This window comes from Notamacropus eugenii, chromosome 3 (genome assembly GCF_028372415.1).
Source record: "Notamacropus eugenii isolate mMacEug1 chromosome 3, mMacEug1.pri_v2, whole genome shotgun sequence".
Taxonomy (NCBI): Eukaryota; Metazoa; Chordata; class Mammalia; order Diprotodontia; family Macropodidae; genus Notamacropus; species Notamacropus eugenii.
In genome coordinates, this window is record NC_092874.1 from 451,885,789 (window position 1) to 451,909,262 (window position 23,474).

The window sequence follows — 23,474 nt, forward strand, 5'->3', positions numbered from 1 at the left end:
TGTCTAATGTTTAGGTTCCTAAACTTGCTACATGCTGACTTCAGAAAGAAGAAGATCAGGATGAAACCATCTCTTTGGTCCTCATTATATTTAATGTAATTCTACGTCTATCTTATCCATACCCTTATAACCTGTTTAGAAAACTGGAAAAGAATCCAAGAAGAACCGCTCAGGGAAGGCTGGGGGGTGTGGCACCACAGTGGTTTGGAAATATTCTGGGGTTTAAGACAGCAACACCTATAATTATGGAGGCGTCATCACCTCCATAAAAAAGAAAACAACAAAAAAAAAATAACGCTTTTACTAACCAGATGTAGTCATGGCATATGTACGCCCTTCCCCAAACCTGTCTGGCATTTGTTTCTGGCCTAGTGGGGAATATCTGCCATCTCTCTCTCTCCCAGTACTCATAAAACAATACAAAGGTAAACAATTGGAGTACAATTAGCAGTCTCATTGGAGTAGCAGGAGGGAGAAGTCACCCTGCGATTAATGTCAAAGGAATTAATCATGGTTTACAGAGATGATTTAGTGGCTTGAATCTGCAAGTAGTTTAAAAAACAAGAAACTAACTAAGTTTGACTAAGGCTAGTTTTTAAAGGTGTGGGGATTGTATCCTGACCAATCAAGTTAATTTTATGTTTTAAACACTACAAAATATGTTGCTCATTATACATGAAGGACTTCTGCAGGAGAATATGAGACATTCGAGTCAGACATAAACTTGATATTCTTTTTCTAATGTTTACCCTACTGGTAGCAGGTTACTCTAAGCCAGTCATACTTTAATCTCAGTTCTCTTAACACAAGCAGCATCCATTGTGATGGTAGGGAATTGAAGTATACAGCAGAAGCTTTCCCTGCTACTAACAACCCACAAAGTGACTGGGTCAAAACCTTGGCCAAATCATAGACTATGCATCATTAAATTCAAATTCAAAATGTTTATTTTTTTAACCTCTCCCCAAGAATATTCAAACATACATGCTACACACAAACACATGTACACACCCATCTTCCTATTCCAGGGGTGAAATGCAATCTTTTCAGGGGGAAAAGAATTTATACTTGTTTAGTTACATAATAAAAACATAGTGTGTTCTAACATATTTTAAAATTTCTTTATGGATGCATATAACCATGTTAGTAATGTTGCCATTATCTTGGTTGTTACTGTGGGCAAATGGGTGTGTGTGTGTGTGTGTGTGTGTGTGTGTGTGTGTGTAGTTTTATATTAATATAATGTTAGGAGCATCTGTTTTTTAAGTGAATATCTATTTAATTTTCTGCCAAAAGGTGGCGTTCTACTCCCATGCCCTTTCTTTTCAACCCTTCCTCTAATTTGCCAAAAAGAAACTTCCACTTGATTACTGATCAAGAAATCAAAATGTGCTCCATATGAATGCAACATGAGAGTGTTGAAAATGAACAATATGTTAAGCTGTAGTTAAGTTTCTTGCTAATATAAACCAAATGGATATGTAGTTCTTTAATAATGCAGCACTAGACGGTTTCATATACAAAATTGACTCTAGTGTATCACAGGAAACCATGAAGGTTCCCTCTTGTCTCTGAAACTTGTTGCAAACCTGATTTCAGTTCCAAATCTGAAGTGAATGTGTGTATGCATATATATTCATACATATATATATATATATATACATGTATATGTATATTATATATTTATATATAACCTAAATAATCTATTTTATAATCTGAGATACACACATACACATCTATATATAATCTAAAAATGTAGAAATAGATTTATGGCCTATTCAAGATCTTTTAAATCCTTGACAAACACAATAAAAAGTGACTTTATCTGAAAAATAAGATGAGGATCTGTGTTTGTTCTTATGAAATATTGCTAGATTAGTCAAGTTAAAATAAATGAACATTTTCCCCCAATTGTGTTGCTACAGGCCTTCATTTACCAGCTGCTTTCAGGATCTGGAAAAAACGTTTAAGAACAAAAGGGTATTCTCTTCTCCAATATGGCCTATGGATTTGTATTTCACAGTTTCTTCGCTTCCTGTATTTGGAATATCCACTGATGTCAAGGAGAGTTTCGTACAAGGAACATGTCCAGAACAGGTAATGAAGATATATACGTTAGATAAGAAAGCCTCTGAAACATCTGCCCTTAGCTAGTTTACCCACTGGGAGTCCTGTCACTATACTTTGGAAGGAGGCCATCCTTCTACCAGCTCTTGACATTGACTTAGCCATCCCAGGGAACTTTTTCTGTGGCTTGCCAGGAAGCCTGACAAAGCTTAAAGAGAAAGAGTGGTAGGTAACATATGAAATCAGGGGAGGAGTGTACATGGAGACCTAGCCTTCATCTTGAAGGGTGAAGAATGTCCAAAGGACCAAACCCACATCTTTACCTCTTTAGAATTACGCTGAATGATCTAATGATTGTGTGTCCGAGAATACTGTGTAACCTTATACAACATATATTGAGTATGAATTACATTGGCACAGGGTGGGTTTGCAGTCTTCATCTATTGAATTCTTTTGCTTTTTAATGTGTTGTATCCATTTAAAAACATAAAGATACCGCTTTAAAATGATACTCCTTACATCACCACTGAATTACTGCTTAAAATATCTCATCAGCAAGCATTATGTGTGACAATATTGCAAAGAGACAAATTATATGACCAAGGTAATTTGGAATTTTAATTCAAATACTATCCAACAGGCAACAGGTAGTACATGAGACTCTTCAGAGCAACATATAAAGTACGTAAAAATACAACTAAATAATTTTAGAAAACAAGGCAAGCAAACCTCAGAGAGAGAAATACTGTCACTTTTTAAAAAGCACTTCCCCCTACATTTCAATTTTGAAGATGTTTGTTATTCACACCATTATTAGCGTATTAGAGCTAAAGAAATAATGTTCTCCTGAGATTTCAAATGCTGAAATTACTTTGGAGGATGCAAACAACTGCTTTCAATGTTATGGTTTTACATCCCTATCCCCTCAGTGGCCTCATTTACCTCATATCCCACAAATGAAAATGTCTTTATCAAAAAGCTGGTCTGGAGTTTGGGCACAGAAGGTAATCTTTATTAATTTTCTATAAAAACTATCCCTTTTAACTACTGGTTATAGACTTAAAGCAGAGATTTTCTAATTTGTAACATGAAAATATAAGATCCATAATTCCTCCTTTTGTTTCAGGGATATATGTGTATGTGTGTGTGTATGCGTGTGTGTGCTGATATACATACACATTCCCCTGACCTTCCTCATTTTCATTTACCAATAAGTCGATGTACACATCTATAGATGCCTCTGTGTGTATATATGTGTGTATAGATGAATGTATGTGTGTATACATACATATGCATATATATATCCCTCTGCATAGTGCTTAATTCCAAGCAAGTCTGATGTCGTTTTATTCAGCATTCTACATTCTCCACATCATCCAGCCATCCAGACAAATTTCTCAAACCTAGTGAATCTTCATCATTACAAACAGATGTCACCTTGTCTGAACTGGACTATATGCAACAAAGCTTTCTGGGTATGACTGATCTCTGCAAGAGCAGGCAATTTGTGTTAAACTCCTAATTGGCATTCTAGCTCCTAGGAGTTTTCCTAAGAGGCACACTGAACAAAAACAAACAGCCTCTCACGAGCATAGATGTGGGCACTTTTTACAAACTGGCCAGAACTACAGAATTCCTCCAGTAACTCTTACGTGAGCCAGAAAAAGATAAGTCTGTCTCATCACATTTTCATCCTTTCTGACCCAAGGATGGAGACAGGGAAAGCCCTGGTTGGAGAGATTTCTGTTTCCTAGCAAACATGGAATTGTCCTTCTGCTGAACTTTCACCTCTCGAACTCGCCTCCTTTCATTGGACAAAGTGCAGAAAGAGAAGAGCCAGAGGAGGGAGGAAGGGGGTGGTGGTGAAGGAAAGAAAAAGCCTCTCCTTCAACTACCACGGGTTGGAAAGCACTTTCACTTTTAACAGCTCCTTGCTTCGGGTCCCTCCGAATCTTCTGTTTTTATTTTAGGGAGGTCAAAAATAAACAAACTATTTCTCATCCTCTCCGGCCCTCTCCCTGCCTAAGTAGCTCTCCCCCTCTCCTCTCCAGTCCCTAAACTGGTCCGATTTCTCTTTCTTCTAAGCAATCTCAGTCTCTCTTTCCCCCTCCTCTGGCAGGCTGTTTGTTTTCCAGGTCTTCCCTGACCCGCTCCCAGCATCCCTCCCCTGCGCCTGCCCCTCTCGCCCCTTCTCCCCGGTCCTAGGGGCTAGGCCCGCTGCCTCGAGGCTCTCCCCCTCCCCTCCTCTCTCCTTCCCCCTCTTCCCTCCGTTTTGCAATAGCGATATTTTGCACAGAGCCTTGTTTACCCAGCAGGTGGATGTGACGTCAGAGACTCACAACAGCAAAAAATAACAACATCTCCATCCGCGATTTGTTTTCCTCTCGGCTCGCTCCCCATTTATTTATTTATTTTGGGGGTGGGTGCAAATTCGAAAGTGGCCGGGAAGCCCTTCGAGCTGAGCCGGGGCAGGAACCGGGGCCGCGGGCCAGGGAGCGGGGTGCGTGCGTGTGTGTCCGTGTGTGTGCAGTGTGTGCGTGCGTGTGTGTGTGAGTGCATGTTTGCGGGTGGGGGAGGGGGGGGTGCAACCTGGCCTGGCGCTTCCCATCTCCTCCCCGCCGCCGCCGCCGCCGCCGCCGCCGCCGCCTCTGTTGGGGTTGCTTCTGCTGCTGCTGCCGCCAACACCGCTGCCGAGGGAGAGCTGGAGCCAGAGCCGGAGCCGGAGCCGGAGCCTCAGCCTCTCCTGGAAGCTAGTCCGGAGCGGAGGAATCTATTGTTATTTATCGTGTGGCTGTTGCATGCAGCAGCGACACAAGCCCTCGCCTATGAGTGTGTGCGTGTGTGCGCGCGGGTGTGCACGCGGGTGTGCGCGCGAGGGCGAGCGTACGTGTGTAAAGGACAGAAAACACCTTAGTTTGCACCGAGAGACCGTTTGCAGCGGGTGAGTTTGTATTTTTCCATTTCTGCTCCACTTTTCCAGCCGTCTCCTGCTTGTTTTCTCCACTTAAAACAACAACAACAACAACCCCCCCCCCCAAAGAACCAAAACAGCAAAAAAAAAAAAAGAGAGCAACCCCCCAACTACTTTTTTTTCCACGATCAGCCTCCACGTGTGTCTCCCTCTCTCTTCTGCCTCCCTCCTTTCCCTCAGTCTCTGTCTCTTAGGGGGTTGGGGGGGGGCGCTGGCTGGGGGGTAGGGGGGGTCCTCTGTTTGTGATGCTCTTGCATCTGTCGGTATATTTGCATAAGTGTGATCCAAAGCTTCTCAGTGGCGGGCCGGGCGCGGCGAGGCAAGGAGAGGAGAGGCGAGGCTAGGCGAGGTTCCCGGCTTGGAGGCTCCCGGGGCTCGCTCTCCCGTTCCCCCCAGCCTCGCACCTCCTGGCCCTCCAGCCTCCTCTCCAGCCCCGGTTTCTCCCCCTCCCTCACGTCTCGGGCTCTGGCCGGTGGACACAGTAGCTTCGGTGAAATAAACAAATAAAAGCGTAGTGTAACTTTAGATTCCCGGAGTTGGAGTCGATACTGTTGCCAGTTGAATGGAAAGTGGTTGTGGGCGCTGAGCTGAGCGGAGAGGGAGGGAAACGGGAGGGAGGAAGGGAGGAGCAAAGGTCTGTAGGGACTGAGGGGGCTGCTCCAGACCCGGAGAGGATCGGCCGGGCCTCGGGCCTCCTGGGGGAGTTGGGGGGGAGGGAAGAGAATGTCTGTGTGGGGCGGACTAGCTCTGCTGACAGTGACCCGGAGGGGAGGTGGGGACGCGACCACTCAAGCACCTTCACTTAAGACTTTAAGAAACTTTTTTTTTCCTTCCTGGGTCTGCCCCTTCTTAGTCCCACCTACCTCGTGGGCTCCAGCAGACAGGCCCCGGGTACCCCACGAGGGGCACCCACTGGGAGCCTCGTGCACTTTCACACTCACACGCCTTTCAGCGAAAACATTCACCTCACACTCCCAAGTGTGCGCACTGTTCCCAGCTACTTCTATACCGAATTCAGAGACACAACCACACTGACACACATACAAGCACACAGAGAAGCACACTCAAACAGCTGAGAAGACTGGCTAGTCTCAACCCTTTCTCGCAAGACTTTGCAATGACCCTATGAACTAGAGTCTTCTACAATCCTGGCCGTGATTTTGTGTGTGTGTGTGTGTCTGTGTGGTGTGGTGTGTGTGTGTGTGTGTGTGTGTGTGTGTGTGTGTGTGCTTTCTCAATCTGGGGAATTTCTCAAGTTCTGATTGCTCCCCTCTATCAGATTCACACGCGTCGCGACTTATCTCGGGTGATTATTTCGGACTGTACAGACAGAGGGGATCTCACCTTCTTTTCTCTCCCTCTGTGTCCGTCTGTCGGTCCGTTCGTTCGCCCCTCCCTGACTGCCCTCGCCTCTCTCTTTCACTCTGTCTCTAGGTCTGTCTGTCCCCCCACGTCAGTCGATCCCTTTGGGCCGACCCTTGTCTAGCAGCACCCGCAGCAGGCGGGCGCTCACGGTGTTGCCCTGCCTGCTTGCCTGCCTCTCTTCTCGGCTGGCCTGCCCGGCCGCCCCGCTGCCAGCCTGCCTGCCTGCCCGCCCGCCCGACTCTCTCCCGGCTGGCCTGCCCGGCCGCCCCGCTGCCAGCCTGACTGCTTGCCTGCCGGCCGGCGGGCCTCGACTGCTGAAGTTGCTGCTGCTGCCGCCGCCGCCGCCGCCGCTGCGGCTGCCCAGGCGGCCCGGGGTCATTAGTCTGCCTAAACTCCCAGACGCGGAGCCTGCCTCCCCCCTCCTCTTCCTCCTCCTCCTCCTCCTCCAACACCACCATATCCCCCCCTTCCTTTCTCCCCCCGCAGACTTCCCCCAGTCCCTACACACTCGCGCGCGCGCGCACACACGGACACATACTCTCAACACGGACACACCGCCAACAAACAGCGGAAACTTTGATATATAGACATATATATTTGGGGGCATTTATCGAGCCTCGCAGACCCCCCTGCCCACCTGTTGTGGTCTCCGCCTCCATCGCCTACCCCGAGGCTGTCGGGGAGCAGGGACTCGGGCTGCTTAGAGAAGCCAAATCACAGTCTCCCCCTAGTCTCCCCCCCCCCCCCACACCCGGTTTGCTGTCTAAACCCTCCTCCCCTCATCCGCCACCCTCCCCATTCACTCACACCCGCCCCCCCCTCCCCTGTCCCCCTTAAGAGATTCAGGACTAAATAAACGGTGGAAACTTCAGACCTTGAGCCTGGGACTGCTTCTTCCACCCCTCCCCCTTATTTTTTCTATTCCTCCCCCCTTTTTGTTGTTGTTGTGGTCGCAACTTTGTGAGAGCAGGGCCGAGGGGAGGAAGACTTTTCAGAGAGTCCCTGCCTGTGTCTGTTTCCAGATCCCGATTTCTCATACCAGGGAGTTCTGAGGCGTCTGTCTCCCACTCTTTCTGGGGTTCACTCCTACACACACACACACACACACACACACACACACACACACACACACGCACACAATCACAATCACACAATCGCGGACATTCTCCCATTATTTCTCCCCTTACTTCCCCATCCCCCCCGCCCCCATCCCCAAACCTGTATTCTGGAGACTTGTTGCAAGCAGCCCTGGTCTCTGGCCGACCATTGAGCCGAAAGTTTGTCTGCAGGAGGAAACGAACGGGCGAGCGCCCGAGGCAGCCCCGGCAGCAGCAGCAGCAGCCGCAGCCGCTACCACCACCGCCGCCGCCGAAGCAGTCCCAGCAGCAGCAGCAGATGGTGCTAGGGAGGAGATGGTCGTGCGGGTTCTGCTAGCCTCAGAGTGGGCACGCTAAGAGCTCGGCTGACCTGTCTCTCTGTTCCGGGTAAGTGGAGGACACTCGGCAGAAACTGAGGCGTCTCGGATCGCAGGTCTGTGGGACCCTAGGAGAAGGAGGAGGGGGAGGATTGTGTGTGTGTGTGTGTGTGTGTGTGTGTGTGTGTGTGTGTGTGTGTGTGCGTGCAGTTGGAAAAGCTGAGAGCAAGGTTGAGGAAGAACGAGTGCTTTCTTGCCAAAGCCCCAGACTTTACAACTCTGGTTTCATTTAGGGATAAGGAAAAGGGAAACAGCAAAGGGCGCATCCTTCAGAGGATAGGTGTTTTTTTAAAAAATGGAATTTTCCCCTTTTTTAAAAGCAGCAGATCCGAGATCAAAGTTTAGCCCTATCGTATACGTGCTGCTATAAAATATGGTGACATTCCTGTCCCCTCTTCTCACCCCCTCACTCTCCTTCTAACTATTAATTATTTCCAAGTCATTGTGTTCAAATCCCATTGCTGGGCTGATTACAAAGTATATTGATTTAGTCTGTGCCCATCTTACTAAATTTGTTTTTTTCTTTTGCTCAACCAGAAAGGTTGAAATGAAACTACTCCCCCCCCCCCCAAAAAACCCCTTCACTAGGCTGAAGGATGAAATTAATGTAACTATTGCATTGATTATTTCTGTGCTTCTGAAATCTACTTTGAAGAATTAGAGGTGAGCTGATATTCCCTCCCAGGGATCTTGTTAGGATTTAATTTCTTGCAGTTGCCATTGAAATAAGTCTCCATATCTCAAAACCCCACACAGTACATACTGTATGCATTCTAGAGGGATCTGAAACATGCAGACCATATACACTTTACATTTAGCGATTCCTGTCCTTGATAATTGATACTGAAGAAGGAAGCTGAATAAGTAAAGCAATGACATTTAGGACGTTGTGATTCTGGGAGGAGAGGTAACCTCCTACCCATAGTAACGGCCTTCGGGAAATTTTTTTTTCCATTGTGCTGGCCAGTTTTTGTTGAACCTTATCACCAGTGTTTAAAAAGGAGATGGAAATACTTCAGATGTTCAGTGCCGTGTGGTAGGATATGTAATTGAGAAAGAAGAGCACTCGCTGTTTTCATTGTTATTGAGAGAAATGCTATATGACTTTTTCTTTTTCCCTCCCCTGGACTTGTAAGTCTCGGAGTAGACATAATTTTTTTTTTTTAAGATCAGGAAAAGTAGAATAGATTCCTAGTCACACACACACACACACACACACACACATACACACACAGAAATAGAATTTATATCCTCCCTCCCCCCATTCCCAGTTCCTTTATTTAAACTATCTCATAATTACACAGCATTAAATACACACACACACACAACCCCACTCAACTAGTTACCATTCACAAGGTGTTGGCTAAACTCTCATTGAAAGAAAAAGGTATTGTAGCTTTAACGTCTTGCCTTGGAAGCACTCTTTCTCCTTAGTCTTTGGATTAGTCTTTGTATGAGGGAGAGAGAAAAAAAATCACTTTTTTGGGGGGGGGGGGAAGAAAGTAAAGTAAACAGCCTTCAACAAGTGAACCTTGACAACCCAGATTAAGGAAGGCAGCGGAGATCAAACAAAGCTGCTGCTGGGCGGTTGTCAGGGGCGGCCTCAGGGAAAGCTCTGTACCGTGCCTTTAGGCAGCCAGACTCTATGTTCACTTATGCAGAAATGGACCATTGCAAATGCTGATCTTTGTTGGGCAACCGAAGGTTAACTTGGAAAGAAAGATCTGTAGTCTCTTCAGTCGTTATTTTTATTTCTTCAGCTTTCTGAGTGGCTAAACAAGTTAATTTTTAAAATGGACTCTGGCGATCTGAACTCCACCCAGAAATAGCAGAATGGGTCTTTGCATTCTCATATGAGTTGAACTTCTCAGAACCACATAGTGGAATTCTTGTCTTTCACCAAAATTACACTCCCCAATTAGAGTTTGCTAAAATTCTCTCATCTCCAGTCTGAAAGAAAAAAAAAGATCTGTATTGTTAGGGGAGGGGTGAGGTATTTGATGTAGCAGTGTAAAACTTATGTTCAACAGAAGCATTTCTTCCTGAAACAGTATGGGGTTGGTCACTTCTTGATTTCTTTTTTAAAAGGCAAAGCAAAAATTTCAAAAAATATTATATTGACTTCTCAGCATATTATTAAGCATGGCCACTTTGCAACTTTTATTCAAATTCTTTGAAACTTGTCTTTGCTTGTAGACAAGGAAATGTAATTGCCTTACATTTTTAAAGGAAGTAGTAACAGGAATTACTGTAGCATTTTGTTTTCACAGGTTTGGCAAAACATAATGCAAAAAACTCCAGCAATTTGAACTGACAACATAAGATTTATATCATTTATTTTTCTGGGTACTTAAAAAAAAGATTTTGCATTTCTTTTCAGTCCTGCAATGTAAACCATTTTATTTATCTATTCATGCAATAAATCATCCTAAAATTAAATAAAATTTCATTTTCAGTTAACCAATACCATGTTAAGTAGGAAACAAGATAAGTAAACACCCACAGAAGAATTAAAAAAAAAACTTGTCATTTAGGTGTTATACTTTTAATTAGCAGCACAGAGCACACAATGAGCACTTTATGTTGTTGGGTTTTTTATAAGCCAGTCTCGCAACCCTAAGGAACAACCTATTGCAAAGTCTGTAGCTTTTTATTGCATGCACCTTTTATTGTATAATTAAGAATGTGTGTTAAACATAGCATGTATGCTATTAAGCCATTTGGTGTAATATGTAATGTTTTTTAAAAGCTATAAACTTGTTCTAGTTAAATCATTTGTACCTTCAATAGCAAAAAGTCACCTTAGCTAATACTGGGCCTGTCAGGTCTGCTTTTCCTGGGTAACTTTTCCTTTACCGCTTCTGTGAAAAAATCTTTACCCTAAACTTGTAAATTATATATTCTTGTGCTGGGCTGGAGGATAAGCCCACTTTCAATAGATTTTAGAATTAGCAGCACAACTTTGATATTTCAGAAATGAATAAGCATGGATGTGGTGGTATAGCCTATGAAACTGAGTGAATAGTGAAGGGGAGTGGAACACAGAGGGCAACTTTTATTGAACTCAGTTACCTTTTTAGGAAGAGTGTGGTTGTTGCAGTTATTTTGTATCTACGTTTACTCAGGAAAGACCCAAGTGATTTTTGAAAGGTTACTCACCATAAGGAAGTGTGTATGTACAGAAAATGTGTGTTAAGATGTGGATTACATTTTAGTGAGTACCTCCGAGTATTTACAGGACATGATAATACTCCTGTCTTTTGAAAACAATTTCAGACATATGCTCATAAAATTTAAATAGATTAGAGAATGTCAGAAAAATAGTATAAATTTTGTTTATGATTCAGTTACTTTAAGGCACTTACATTAAAGCAGATCATTTAACCCTGGGCCTGACTAACATTAAGTGGTAGAGGGGGCTTCTAAGGAGCCCTTATTGCCCTTTGCTCTCCCGATAATCTTAAATTACTACAACTTAATTGCAACTTCAAGGCACTCAGTTCAACATGTTTTTATATGGCTGAGAAAGGGTGTAAAAGGCAGCGCTAGATTTGCACAGGTGGTAGGTTTTTTTTAAAATAGTTTTTGCTGAGGCCTTTTTCTTACCTTTATATCTTATCAGGTATAATAGTTCATTAATAAAAGTCATTCAGAATAAATAACATTTTTTAATGAGTAAACATGAGGTGTTGTTTCTTAATAACTGATTCAAATAGTTTGCATTTTTAGAAGACCCTCAAATAAAGGTCTACCTGATATATTACAATTATCCCTGGGGGAGACTGGAGGCATAGACTTTATCATTATATGTTACAAAATTTCTTTTGTCTTTTGAGGGGGAAAGAGTTTTCTTTTTCTTTTCTTTTCTTTAAAATTATTGCGGGTAGTTAGACAAGGTGAAGTAACCTCCAAACTGTGAATGGCAAGAAGATGCCTCTGGTAGGGTTTGGCCGGTGAAGAATCTAAGTCAGCCTTCCATCCTCCTTGTGAGTAATCAAGGCAGTGACTTCCAGGCCTCCTCACTCTACATTTTTCTCTGTGAGGCACCATTTAGATCAGAAGTGGCCCTTGTATTCCAAATTAATAGGACCTGGCTTGGTTAGTTAGAAAGCACTGAGTTAGAGGAGAAAAAGGCTGCCAAATTCATGGACTTTTTGACTGAAATAGCCAGTTGTTTTCACATGAGCTGAATGACTCTGGAGTTTGTTACAGTATCTCTGAGGATATGTTGCAATGGTGTGGTAATGGGTAGCCAACAGAAAAGAAGAGTGTTTTAAAGAATGGTATGGCCTCTTTGATTTCAAGAAAATGTTGCAGTTTGGAGGTCTATTGCTAATATCCTTCTTCTAAATTTGGGTTGGGGCAGGCCAAGGGGTGGCTGTTGGCTCTCCTCTTGGAAGGCACAGTAGAAGGGAGCTAGCTGTACAGTCATCAGGGAGAAACAGTTTTATAGCCTTGTTTGTTCTGTCAGTAAGTTATTTTTGATTAGCGACATGGTCAGATGTGGCAAGGGCGTTTTTAGTGATCGCTTTTTAGAAATCAAATTCCTATTGACAAGGTTTGGCTTGAACCTGTTATTTTGCTCTATTATTTCACCCGATCAGAAGCTGCACTAAGCGGCTTGGGGAGGAGAGTCTCTGCACAGCTTGTTTTTCGGTTCTGATTCCCTAGATACCAATTTTTAACATATGCACGGCCTTGCTTACAACAGGTGTGTGCATGGCCCTCTTGAACAATGTGGACAGTTATTTTTATGAAACCTTAACGGAGAAAATATTTTCTACACAATCACATAAGGAAAGGAGGTGGGGTGGGGTAGGGATGAAGGAAGCCCAGACTGAGCAGACTTGATACCTGTTCAGGTATAAATCATTTTTGCCTTATGGCCTTCTGTGTTCTGCTTTTTAAAAGAAGTCTCCATTTAGAGCCTTGAAATGGCAATTAAGTTGTAGTAATTTAAGATTATTGGGAGAGTGCAAAGGGCAGTAGAAGCTCTTTGGAAGTCTTGTCTCCACATTTAATTCAACTCAGTCATGGGGTTAAAGGAGTTTCTTCAGTGTGAGTACTTAAAGTGACTAAATCGTAAACAAAATTTATATTATATTCTGATCAGTAACAATCTATTTAAATTATATCAAAGTATTTGTATGAAAATTCAAGACAGAAATACTGTCAGTCTTTCCAGGGCATCCGTACAGGGATATCTGAATAGACCTGCCAAAGTGGAACCCATGTCACGAGATTTGCATCTGTCTGGTGTGTAATGTAGTATGTCTATACTTTCTTTAAAATGTGAATGTATTTGTCTTTCTAAATAGTGTTTTAGTAGGAGCAGTCTCAGAGTAGTAGTATTAATAATTATAAAACTATACTCAAGTGATTTGTTTATTATTACCTCCTTTCACCATACAATATAATTCAGAGCTGTTTTTGATTCAAGCGCTTACTTCCTTTGTTGTTGGCCCTGCAATACTCCTAAATCAAACAGGCAGCTAAAAGAGATGGTGCTTTCACTGGGACATGTTCTAGTCTGTTCTATTTTCCCAGTATGAAAATAGTTTATACTAACACCTTAGAGGACAACTTTTCTATTATAAAGTGGATCTGGAGATAGCATTATCTTTCCCCCCCCAGTTAAATTGAATATGCCAAGGTATTTAATGACACTTAAAGCACCGAATTAGTGAAAAGGATTCCTAAGATGTCTTTACCCCCCTTAGCTCTGCTATTGACTCATTACTTGACTCTTGGCAAATCATTAACCTCCCATGCACCAGTTTTCCGTCCTGTAAACTAGAGGTAGTATTTTTAGAATCATTCTTTAAGATCACTGATTAAAAAGTCCCAAAGTAGTGTTATTACTCACATTTTAAGGGTTTTCAGGAGACTGTCAGGGCATTGCTGGCATCTCTTTAGAGAGAGCGCCGACTAAGCTGTAGCTTCTCACGTTTATTCACTGAGTTAGTGATGCCCTCTCTCAGGAGCAGCTTCCCTTTCTAGAGACAGTAAGTACGTTGATATAGGCCAGGGTTGTGGAGAAAGAGACATGAATTTTATATAGCTGATTCCAAAAAATCAGAGGGGTTGAACCACCTGTTTAGACCTTTCTTTTGATGGAGTGGCAGCCTAAAACATTGCTTTGGAAAAGGTGAAATTTGGAAGGGAATAAGGCCTCTTTTCAGGGTCACAGAGAGGAGGAAATTGAGATACTTGGTGTTTTCGACTACAGAAGCAAGGCAGAACAAAAAGGTGTCACAGTTCAACAAGATGGTTGGCACAAGTAAAAGCATTGTTAGTTTTCCCTTAGCATCCAGACATTTCCTTTCATATTGTATTGTGGTTTCATCCCTGTTTCCCAATGAGTGTTGTCAGGTTGTAGCTAGCAATTAGTGTCAAATGGCTTTCCTTGGGCTCTCTGACACTTTTTCTTCTGAGTATTCCATCTCACTTTCTTAATCAGAACTGTTTATTCATTAATTAGTAGATTAACCATGTTAGCACATCAGTAAACTAAAGTAGTCAGATTTCCCAGGGCATCTTGGGAAATTCTCTGTAGTTTTATGTGACTGGACATGCAGTATTATTGATTTAGAAAGCTTAGCCAATGGTGCCAAAGTGTTTTTAAGAGATATAAATAGAGAAAGCAGGGTAGCAAGAAGAATGCATCTAAAAAGATTATGTGATAAAGGAAGATAAAATGCTAAGGAGGTTTGTTTAAATATTCAAGGCTTCAGCTAAAGATCTAACCACTAAGATCAAAAGAGTTATTTAAATAAAAATTGTACAGACATAGTTTTCCTCTGCATCAGTAACATGCCTTTTGAAGTTATCCAGCAGAAATGTGTTTGTCCAAAATGCCCTATTTTTCATCTTGAATTGCTACTTTGACTTGGAGTATTTTTTGACTCAAAGTTATAAAACATTTCCATTTTAATAACTTTTCAGTTAGCTTGGTGTCATTTTCATGTGACACACAAGTGTATATTTTTCAGTTACGAATTCAACAAGCATTTATTAATCACCTACTGTGTGACAGGTGCATTATCGCTGTGTACCATTCATTTACAGTACAATTCATAACAGTATTCTACAAGCCTGCCTTCTTGTTTCTGTTTAGTTTTCCAAGCACTCTGTTTTTACACAGCATAGTCAGTCTCAAACAAAACCAAAGAAAACAAACCAAACGAAAGGATCTTTGGGGAGAGGGCAGAACACTTTACTGCCCTAACAGCGAATAAAGGCTTTTCTATAAAAATGAAAAATGGAAATGATTGGAAAAACAGAAGATGCAATAGAAGAGAAAAAGTGGTATTAATGCACTGGTTAATGAAACACACAGTGTAAAGTTAAATCATTACTCTCTTGTTTGTTGAAAGGATGTTAATCATTTCATTAAGAAGGGTTAAGTAATTAACTATATGTCTTTAGGGAAGTAGTGACAGATGTCTTTTAGTGATTTATTATTGAAATGTTAAAAGAGAAAGTTTACTCCGTTTTTTAACTTTACAAGGGTGGCTAGCCAGCTAAACCTTGTGAAAGCAGAGATGTTCGGCTCCCACAAGCACTTGGTGCATGCAGGACAGAATGCTTTTTAGAGAAAATAAGGCTTTGCAGCAGGCAGGCAGCCCGTGGCTGCCTGAGTTTTCTCCTGGAGCTTCCTCCAGGCATGTTGTTGCAGCCCTCGTGTTATGAATGTTTTCTGTGGGTTTAGGAAGGGTTCATCTTGTTTTCTAAATAATGGCTTTTGTTGCAGTATGATGCTTGTTGACAGTAAACCAGGAGCATTAACTTGGGTAAGCTTACAACAAATTCTTTTACTTGTAGAAGCAAGTTATCTTCCTTTGCTCTTAGATTGTCCAATCAGCCAGCCCTTTTATTTTCTCTCCGTACTGAAGGTGTAATACAGTGCCTCAGGTACTCCTGCTTGGAGAGTGAGGCAGAAAATCCACACAGTGGGCATTCCCCCCCACTCAATCAAATAAAGTTATTAAACTGTTAATATGAACTGATTTCCCCCCCCCCCCAAAAAACAATCAAGGACTACATGAAACACTCTTCCCATGCAAAAGGGACTTCACGTTTGGTATCAAAAAGATGTGTTATTTTCTTTCATAAATTGCCAAAAAGCAAAACAGGAGCTGTACAGACCACTTAATTTAGCCCCCTGGTTTTACATTTAAGGAAACTGAAGGTGAAAGAACTCTAAGTCTTCTGAATCCAAGGCTAGTGTACTTTCCCCTAGCAAATAGCAAAAATAGTCATTTCTGCATTAAAAATGAATTTCACATAAAAGCTTGATCATATCTTAACAGACATTGATTTATTAACATACCAAGAATAAATTTCTGCTATTATTTGTTGCAAAAGTGAATTTTTTCCTCCAATATACACATATATACATCTTAACCTTCAAGTTTAGTGCAGCCTTTCTGGGGAGAGGCAGTGTGGCATAATGGGAAGAATACTAGATTAATATCAAAGATCCTGAGTTCAAATTCTGACTCTGGTACTTCCTAGCCTTGTGACCTTGGACAAATCATTTCTTTGAGCCTTCCTTTCTTTATATGTTAAATAACAAAGGGGGTTCATGCTGATGGTCTTGGAGAAAGCTTTAAGGTCTGCACACTGATCAGTAACATAAAGAAGTTACACTGAAGGGACCTCTAAGGTCCCATAGAACTCTGACAATCAATAAGCCTCTTAAGTAATTCTTCAATAATTTATTTCCTCTAAGAATTATGTGAATATGTGTGTTGAAGCTATTAATTATATACACACATACATGTATACACATACATATATGTTTTAAAAGCATTTTGCTTTCTTTAAGAAACGAGTATGATGAATTTAGGGTGTCGGTTTAAAAATGCAGGTATAATTCTTTATTCCTACACAGTAATTGCTCCAGAAGGAAATTTTCCTAAATGAGATATTTATCTGGATTATGACATTTTTGTAAAGATGATAATCTTAACACCAATTTCTTATAATACAAAAACATCAAATAAATCATTTATTGAAAGGCACTAGCTATTTTTTTTAGCGTCTCTTAAAATTGTATCCTAGGACTTAGCAATTGTTAAAAAAATGGATTTGCTAGAGCATTGGACAGCGGTAGTTTGAGTAAGACATTATAAGACGTTCCATCTCTCCAGTATGGACGTTTTCACCGGCTAGCTCCTCCACACTTGGACTCCTCTCCCTTCTCGTTTCTATCTCCTGACTTCTCTAGCTTCATTATGGTACCAGCTCAAATGTTACCTGTCCATGAAGCCTTTCCTGTTTCTCCTGAATGTTAGTGCCTTCCCTCTGTTGATTAACTCCAGTTTATCCTGCGTATGGCTTGTTTGTACATACTTGGTTTCATTTCATGTCCCCATTAGACCATGAGCTTCTGGAGATCAGAGACTGCTTTTCTTTGTATTACCAGCACATAGTAGGTGATTAAATACTTGTTGACTGACTGACATTTGCAAGTACTTTATATTTGCACATGAATTCATACTATGATATAACTTCTTATTTTTAAGATAGGGATTTACTTAGGGCATTTTAAGGGTTGGCATTTATATAGTAAGATATATATCTATATGTATATATGCAAGTATATATATCTATCTATATACACAAAAATACACATAGATATAAATGGGAAGATATTTTAAAAATTGTATATGTCAAATTCAAGCCCTGTTATCAAACTTGCTGCATAAGCCGGAGTTTATGCACTGTGATAATGCTAATGACCAAGGGAATCAATGATGCATGACTGCAGGAAATCAGTGGTATAATCAGAGAAAGTTATCAGTTTTTTTGTCATTAAACATTAGTGATAAATAATACACTGTTCATTTTTAGTAGATAGAACATATTTAATTCTGATGTACAGAGTTTCAATTTAGTAAGGTTCATTGCTGAATAAAATGATAATCTTTTATAATTTAAAAGAAAAGATGAAAATATATTTGTGTCACTATGGGTTACTTGCTCTGGCCATCTAGGAATGTTGCTCTTGATCAGTCCCTGATTAGTGGGAAAAGTTGTTTTTTTCTCCCAAACTAAATAACTTGGTTATTTCTATTGATATTTTATTAAAAGGATGAACTAACAAATAGAACACATTATCATAGTCGTTCAAGAAGAATACTGCCAAGGTAGAATGTGCTTCTCTGAAACATGTAGGAACGATACCGATCAAAACAGAAAACTTGGTTGCAATTAAAAAAGAAATTTCAGTGTCATTTTACAAGAATTTATTACGTACCAGAAACTGTGTTAAGTTCTGGAGTATATTATCTTAACCAGAGATCTTAAATTGGCCATAGCATTAAAAAAAAAAAAAAGTTTTTTTTTTTTTTAAATCACAGTATAAGCCAAGTAATTACTTGATTATTTTTCTTTTTAATTTCAGTTCTTCTCCTATCCCAGTCCCTAAGTAGTAGTATCATCTGGGGGAAAGTGTTTAAAACTCATGGGATCTGGGTGACCAGTTCTATAAAAATAGTGTTCAGGAAGGAGATTACCTCTAGATTGTCTGTAAGTGTCCTTCTGGCTATAACATTTTGTGAATCTGTGACTGTAAATTAGCAGAATATATATTTGGTGCTGGTTTTTTAAACAGAAATGTTTGATCTTTAATACCTTTGTCTCCAACCTTTTGAAGTGTTGTGAAAACATAAAGATGGTAATAGAGGCTTTCTCCAAGATGGCCATCTCAGGGTAGACCAGAAAGCTGGGCCACAGCACTGAAGGATGAAAGAGAAAAGTGAGGGCTGTTTTGTTAGGTTTTAAATCACGTAGGAAAAGGTGTGACTGAAGCCAGAATGAAGACTTCCAGATCTTTACAAAGACAGAGCTTTGGGGATCTGACTCCCAGGAAAATGAAAGTGGAGCACCCTGCTGCCTTCAGTTTGCCTTTCCCTTTTTTCTTCTGTAGTTTCTTATCCATGCAGACTGTGGTCAGAGGGCTGACTGTGGAGTTGGGAAGATCTGGGTTCAGATTCCACTCTGCCATTCACCAGCTTTGTTACCATGGACAGATCACCTAAGAGTGAACATTTACGTAGAACTTTAACGTTTGCAAGCCACTTGTCTCATTTCATTTTTGTTTGAAACCTTCTGAGCCTTCTTTCTCCTCCTGCCACATAGGTTCACAGTGAGGTTCACATGATACTATATACGGAAAGCAATTTCCAAACTTCATAGTGTTAGGAAAATGTCAGCTATCCCTTTATGCCAGTTATTAGTAGTAACCAATTTTGCTGTGTTAGTATTGGACTTCACTTTAGCAGGTTTGGTCAGTTGGGTCAAACTTTGTGATCTCCACAGAAGTCCCCCGGGGGCTAAGATGAAGCTCATATCTCTCTCTCTCTCTCTCTCCTTTTTTTTTTTTTAAATGTGTTCTATGCCAAGATTTGGACTTGGTGAAAGGCTGTTAAATTTATTTCCCTATAGTGTTTCCCATAGTGCATTCTCTTCCTCAGTGATCTCCTTGTGCTGAGATAATAGTATGATGAACATTTGTGTCTGTTTCCTTCCTGTTTCAGTATATCTGGACAAGGTACAGGAATGGGGCTGGTCATGTTCACTGACTGGGTAAGGTGCAGCTCCCCAGGAGGAGAAGAAGCCAGGAGGAGAAAATAGCAGCCTGTCTAGAGGTTCATGGCCAAGGTTGATGGAGACAGGGAGCTGGGGTGGCAGCTTTCAATATGATCCTAAAGAATCCTTCTGAGTTCGTCTTCCTCAGGTCTAAAGGAGTGAAAAGCTGGTAATGGGAATGGGCCCCTCAGGAATATAGTCCATTTACTGGACAAAGAGTAAACCGAGATTGCTGTATCCCTGTTTGCAAGATTGGTCGGAGCTATATGCATACATCTATAAATTCCCCATCATCTCTCACACTTCAAGAACTTCTGCCCTGTTGCCAAAGCTTGTGTCTTTAAAGAAAAAAAACACCACTCCCCAACAAGTTAACTTCTTTCAAGGCTCGGCTGATCGCTCATCTCTCGTAGGAAGCATTTCCTGATGTCCCTACCTCATAGTCGTCTCTCCTTTTATTGCTTCCTCTCCAAAGTATTATCTCATTTATCTATATGTCATATTATTTCAGGAGAGTATATGATCTGGGAATGTAAAGACTATTTTTAATTTTGTCTTGCTGCCCAGCACATAGTAGGGACTTAATAAATACTCATTGGAATTAAAAGCCCCTGCTCTGCTTAGCAACACCAGAACTGGACAGAAGTAGCTGGTGGAGACCAAGAAGATCCTTTCAGGTCAAAACCTGTCTTTCCTTCTTTCTTTCTTTCCCCAGGCATTTGGGGTTAAGTGACTTTCCCAGGGTCACAGAGCTAGTAAATATCTAAGGTTGGATTTGAACTCAGGTCCTCCTGACTCCAGGGCTGGTGCTCTATCCACTGTGCCACCAATTTACCCCAAGACCATTTAGAGATGAGACAGTAGGGGCCCAGAGAATCATAATTCCTTGATCATCTTCTCACAGGTGAAGTGGGAGCACTGCTGGAGACACCTGTCTATGCCTTCTGCCTCTAAGTCTGTTCTACCATCACATTATCATCTTGCCTCCTGAGCTAGTGGTTTATCAAGACTGAAGCAGGGGAACAAAAATATACCCCCAAACTACTGAAGAGGGCACCAAAAGTTCACACTCTTCAGCAGTTTAGTCTTGTCTCTCCATGTTCCATTTTTGGTCCCTTATGTCTATGTGTTTAAGCCAAATCTCCTCCCTCCTTCTCTGTTTGACTGTGGGCAAGTCACTTACCCTCCTCTGTGCTTGTTTCCATATGTATAAAATGAGAGATTTTTACCCGTAACCTCTGAGGTCCCCTCCAGATGAAGAGGCAACAACATGATAGGCCAAGCCCTGGCCTTGATGGCAGGAAGTCTCAGCTCCAATGCTGCTTGCCTATCTTCATGGGCTTCCTAGTTCTGACTAGCTGAAGGGTCTGAGGGGCTGCCTAGGATCTGTGGCAGGGATGTAAGGTGTCTGCATGACCTTCTAGGTGGAGAGACTCCAAGGACAGGGGTTTTGGTGAATCCTGTCTAAACTAGGGTCAGGAAGGGAAGATAGACCCTGTGTATGGACTGTTTCTTCTTTTGTGGGCTCTTATTTGCCTGGGTCTATACCCCTGAGAGGGGATCTAGAGAACTATGTCTGTCAGTGTATCTTCACATTGACTATGTTATACTTAGTCAAGGTTCTTCTTCTTCTCCTTCTCCTTCTCCTTCTTCTCCTCCTTCTCCTCTTCCTTCTTTTCCTCCTCCTCCTCTTCCTCCTCCTTCTTCCCCTTCTTCTTCTCCTTCTCCTCCTCTTTCTCCATCTCCTTCTTCTCTTTCTCCTCCTCTTTCTCCTTCTCCATGTCCTTCTTCTTCTCCTTCTCCATCTCCTTCTTCTCCTTCTTCCCCTTCTTCTCTTCCTTCTCCTCCTTCTTTTCCTCCTCCTCCTCCTTCTTCTCCTTCTTCTCCATCTCCTTCTTCTCCTCCTCCTTCTCCATCTCCTTCTTTTCCTTCTCCTTCTTTTCCTTCTTCTTCTTCTCCTCCTTATTCTAATTCTTTTTCTTTTGGTGATGTAACTAACTCATTGCCTCAGTCTCTCTATATCTTGTAATCAATCCTATACATGGCCTCAAACATTACCTCAGACCCTTGGTAGCTCTGTGTGTCCCTGGGTGAGTCACCTAAGATTCTGTGATTCTGTGATAATTTTCAGTTATTTGCACATTGTCTGTCCCATTAGAGGCAGCTAGGTGGTGCAGTGGATAAAGCATCAGTGCAGGAGTCAGGATGGACCTGAGTTCAAATCTCACCTCAGACACTTGACACTCACTAACTGTGTGACCCTGGGCAAGTCACTTAACCCTATTTGTCTCAGTTTCTCATCTATAAAATGTGCTGGAAAAGGAAATGACAAACCACTCCAGTATATTTGCCAAGAAAATCCCAAATGGGGTCGTGAAGAGTTGGACATGACTAAAATGACTGAACACCAAGTGCCTCAGGAAGTTTTGTGAAAGTTGGATTAGAAAAGAGAGTTCCTGGAAGCAGGGTGATTAATTGGCATGCAGATTTAGGCAAAGGAGGGTGAGTGCCCAATGCTAAAAGTGTTAATGTTTTAAACGGAAAGAAGGCAAAGAATATTTAGCAGTTAGAATTGAAAAGACTTAGTAACTGATTTGTCAGGAATAGGGGTGGTAGTTAGAGAAAGAAAACAGGCTGGGATGATTCTGAGGTTATAAGCCTAGGACTAGGTGGGAAGATGGCGCCTGGGGACTGGGCTCCTTCTGTTTACTCACTTTGTCTCTAGGATGGTAGCAGCCTCAGAATTACAAACCTTGAGCCTGCATCAATACCTGACGGTATCTCTTACTTTATCCACTTTTTTTTTTTTTTTTTTTTTTTTGCCGTTCTTCATCCCAGCCTGAATTTATCTTAGGAATTTCTTCTTTAGGTTGCATTCATTTCTGGCTCCCAAAGAAACTTAACTGTAAGGTGTGGCATGTTTTGGTTTAGAGCAGGGTTTGTAGATAGATTAGAAATGTGTCTCAGAACTTGGATGGGGAAAAAAAACCCATCTTTATTTTTACTAAGTTCCAACTGAAACTTATCATTTCCTTCAGTTATAAATATAGCCAACAAATATTATTCTAAGAAGGGTCCATGAGCTTTTTTAGATTGTCAAATAGGCTAATGGCATGCTCTTGAGCTCTAACGCATGGACAGAGACATAGACACAGACACCCTCCTGGTCAGGAGAAAGGAAAAGGTTTTGATTGAGAAGTGGATGCTTTTGCCCTCCTCATAACTTAAATATTGGTTTGGGAGATCCTGATTAGGCAGACCTTATTTTGTGCAAAAGTTTCTTCAATTTTTTCTAATGTGAAAAGTTGAAAGGAAAGATTTATTCAGTTACCACCTGGTGTCAGCTTAGCCCAACTTGCAGTGCAGGTCTTTTTAGGGGTAAACATTTTGAAAGTTGAATCTGTAAATAAAGTGAGGGCTGGAAGGCAAGGTAGTTCAGCTGGTTGTTGTAGTAGGAGGAACATTGGCCTGGGAGTCTGGACATTGGGGCTTCTTCTATTAGTAGCACTACCCCTCTCCCATGATACCTTGCTCCATTTGTTTACGCTTTTATAGTGCTTAAATATTTACAAGATAATTGAAATATATTGTTTTGGTTGGCAGTCTTAGCAATTCTATGTGGTAAACATGACCCATGTTGTCAGCTCTTCTTTGCTGGGGAAGCAGAGGCTCAGAATGGTGCCATGTCTATTACGTACCTGAAAAGTGGCAGAGCCTGGACTCACAGTCAAGTCTTCTAGCTCCAAGTCCAGGTGCTGATTCCAACACATTTCAGTTCCTTCCCATACTTGACCTCACAGTCTTAAAGGGTTTCATTTTTCTCATTTGTAAAATTAGGATATGGACTCTGTTCTCCTATGTCCCCAAATCTCCTTTTCACTGAGCTGAGTTGGGAGGTCAGTTCTACCATTTTCTCTTTCCCAATTTCTGAATTAGTTCATTCCCTTGTTTCTCAAGGTTCATCCTAACACCCCACAGCGGAGGGGAATTCTGCACTGG

The 23,474-nt window shown here is 41.7% G+C and overlaps 2 protein-coding genes across 8 annotated transcripts in view; one reads left to right on the forward strand and one right to left on the reverse strand.

Moving 5' to 3' along the window:
- Positions 1–4,439: 4,439 nt before the first annotated feature.
- LOC140532293 (uncharacterized) lies at positions 4,440–23,245 on the reverse strand. The gene is made up of 3 exons (XM_072650699.1): positions 23,174–23,245; positions 7,622–7,833; positions 4,440–4,817 (listed from the first exon to the last, which is right to left on the reverse strand). Exons 1-3 carry the CDS (start codon positions 23,243–23,245, stop codon positions 4,472–4,474), a joined length of 630 nt encoding a protein of 209 aa, XP_072506800.1. The 3' UTR covers positions 4,440–4,471.
- Positions 4,811–23,474, forward strand: part of FOXP1 (forkhead box P1) — a 679,928-nt gene continuing 661,264 nt past the window's right edge. For 5 of the 7 annotated variants that reach the window (XM_072598671.1, XM_072598677.1, XM_072598676.1 and 2 more), the window contains exon 1: positions 7,751–7,887. The gene's annotated coding sequence lies outside the window, so the exon portion shown is untranslated. Of the gene's footprint in view, positions 5,009–7,750; positions 7,888–23,474 lie in introns of those variants that run through there. The other 2 variants (XM_072598672.1, XM_072598682.1) reach the window with 1 other exon arrangement.

Excerpts from the sequence above, each read along its gene's own strand:
- LOC140532293 (XM_072650699.1), bottom strand. The coding sequence starts at position 23,245 with ATGTGTTGGAATCAGCACCTGGACTTGGAGCTAGAAGACTTGACTGTG. Across the intron at positions 7,834-23,173 it reads CAGGCTCTGCCACTTTTCAG|CAGAACCCGCACGACCATCT; the intron begins GTACGTAATAGA and ends CTCTGAGGCTAG. Across the intron at positions 4,818-7,621 it reads AACAAGTCTCCAGAATACAG|CTTCCAGGAGAGGCTGAGGC; the intron begins GTTTGGGGATGG and ends GCTCCGGACTAG.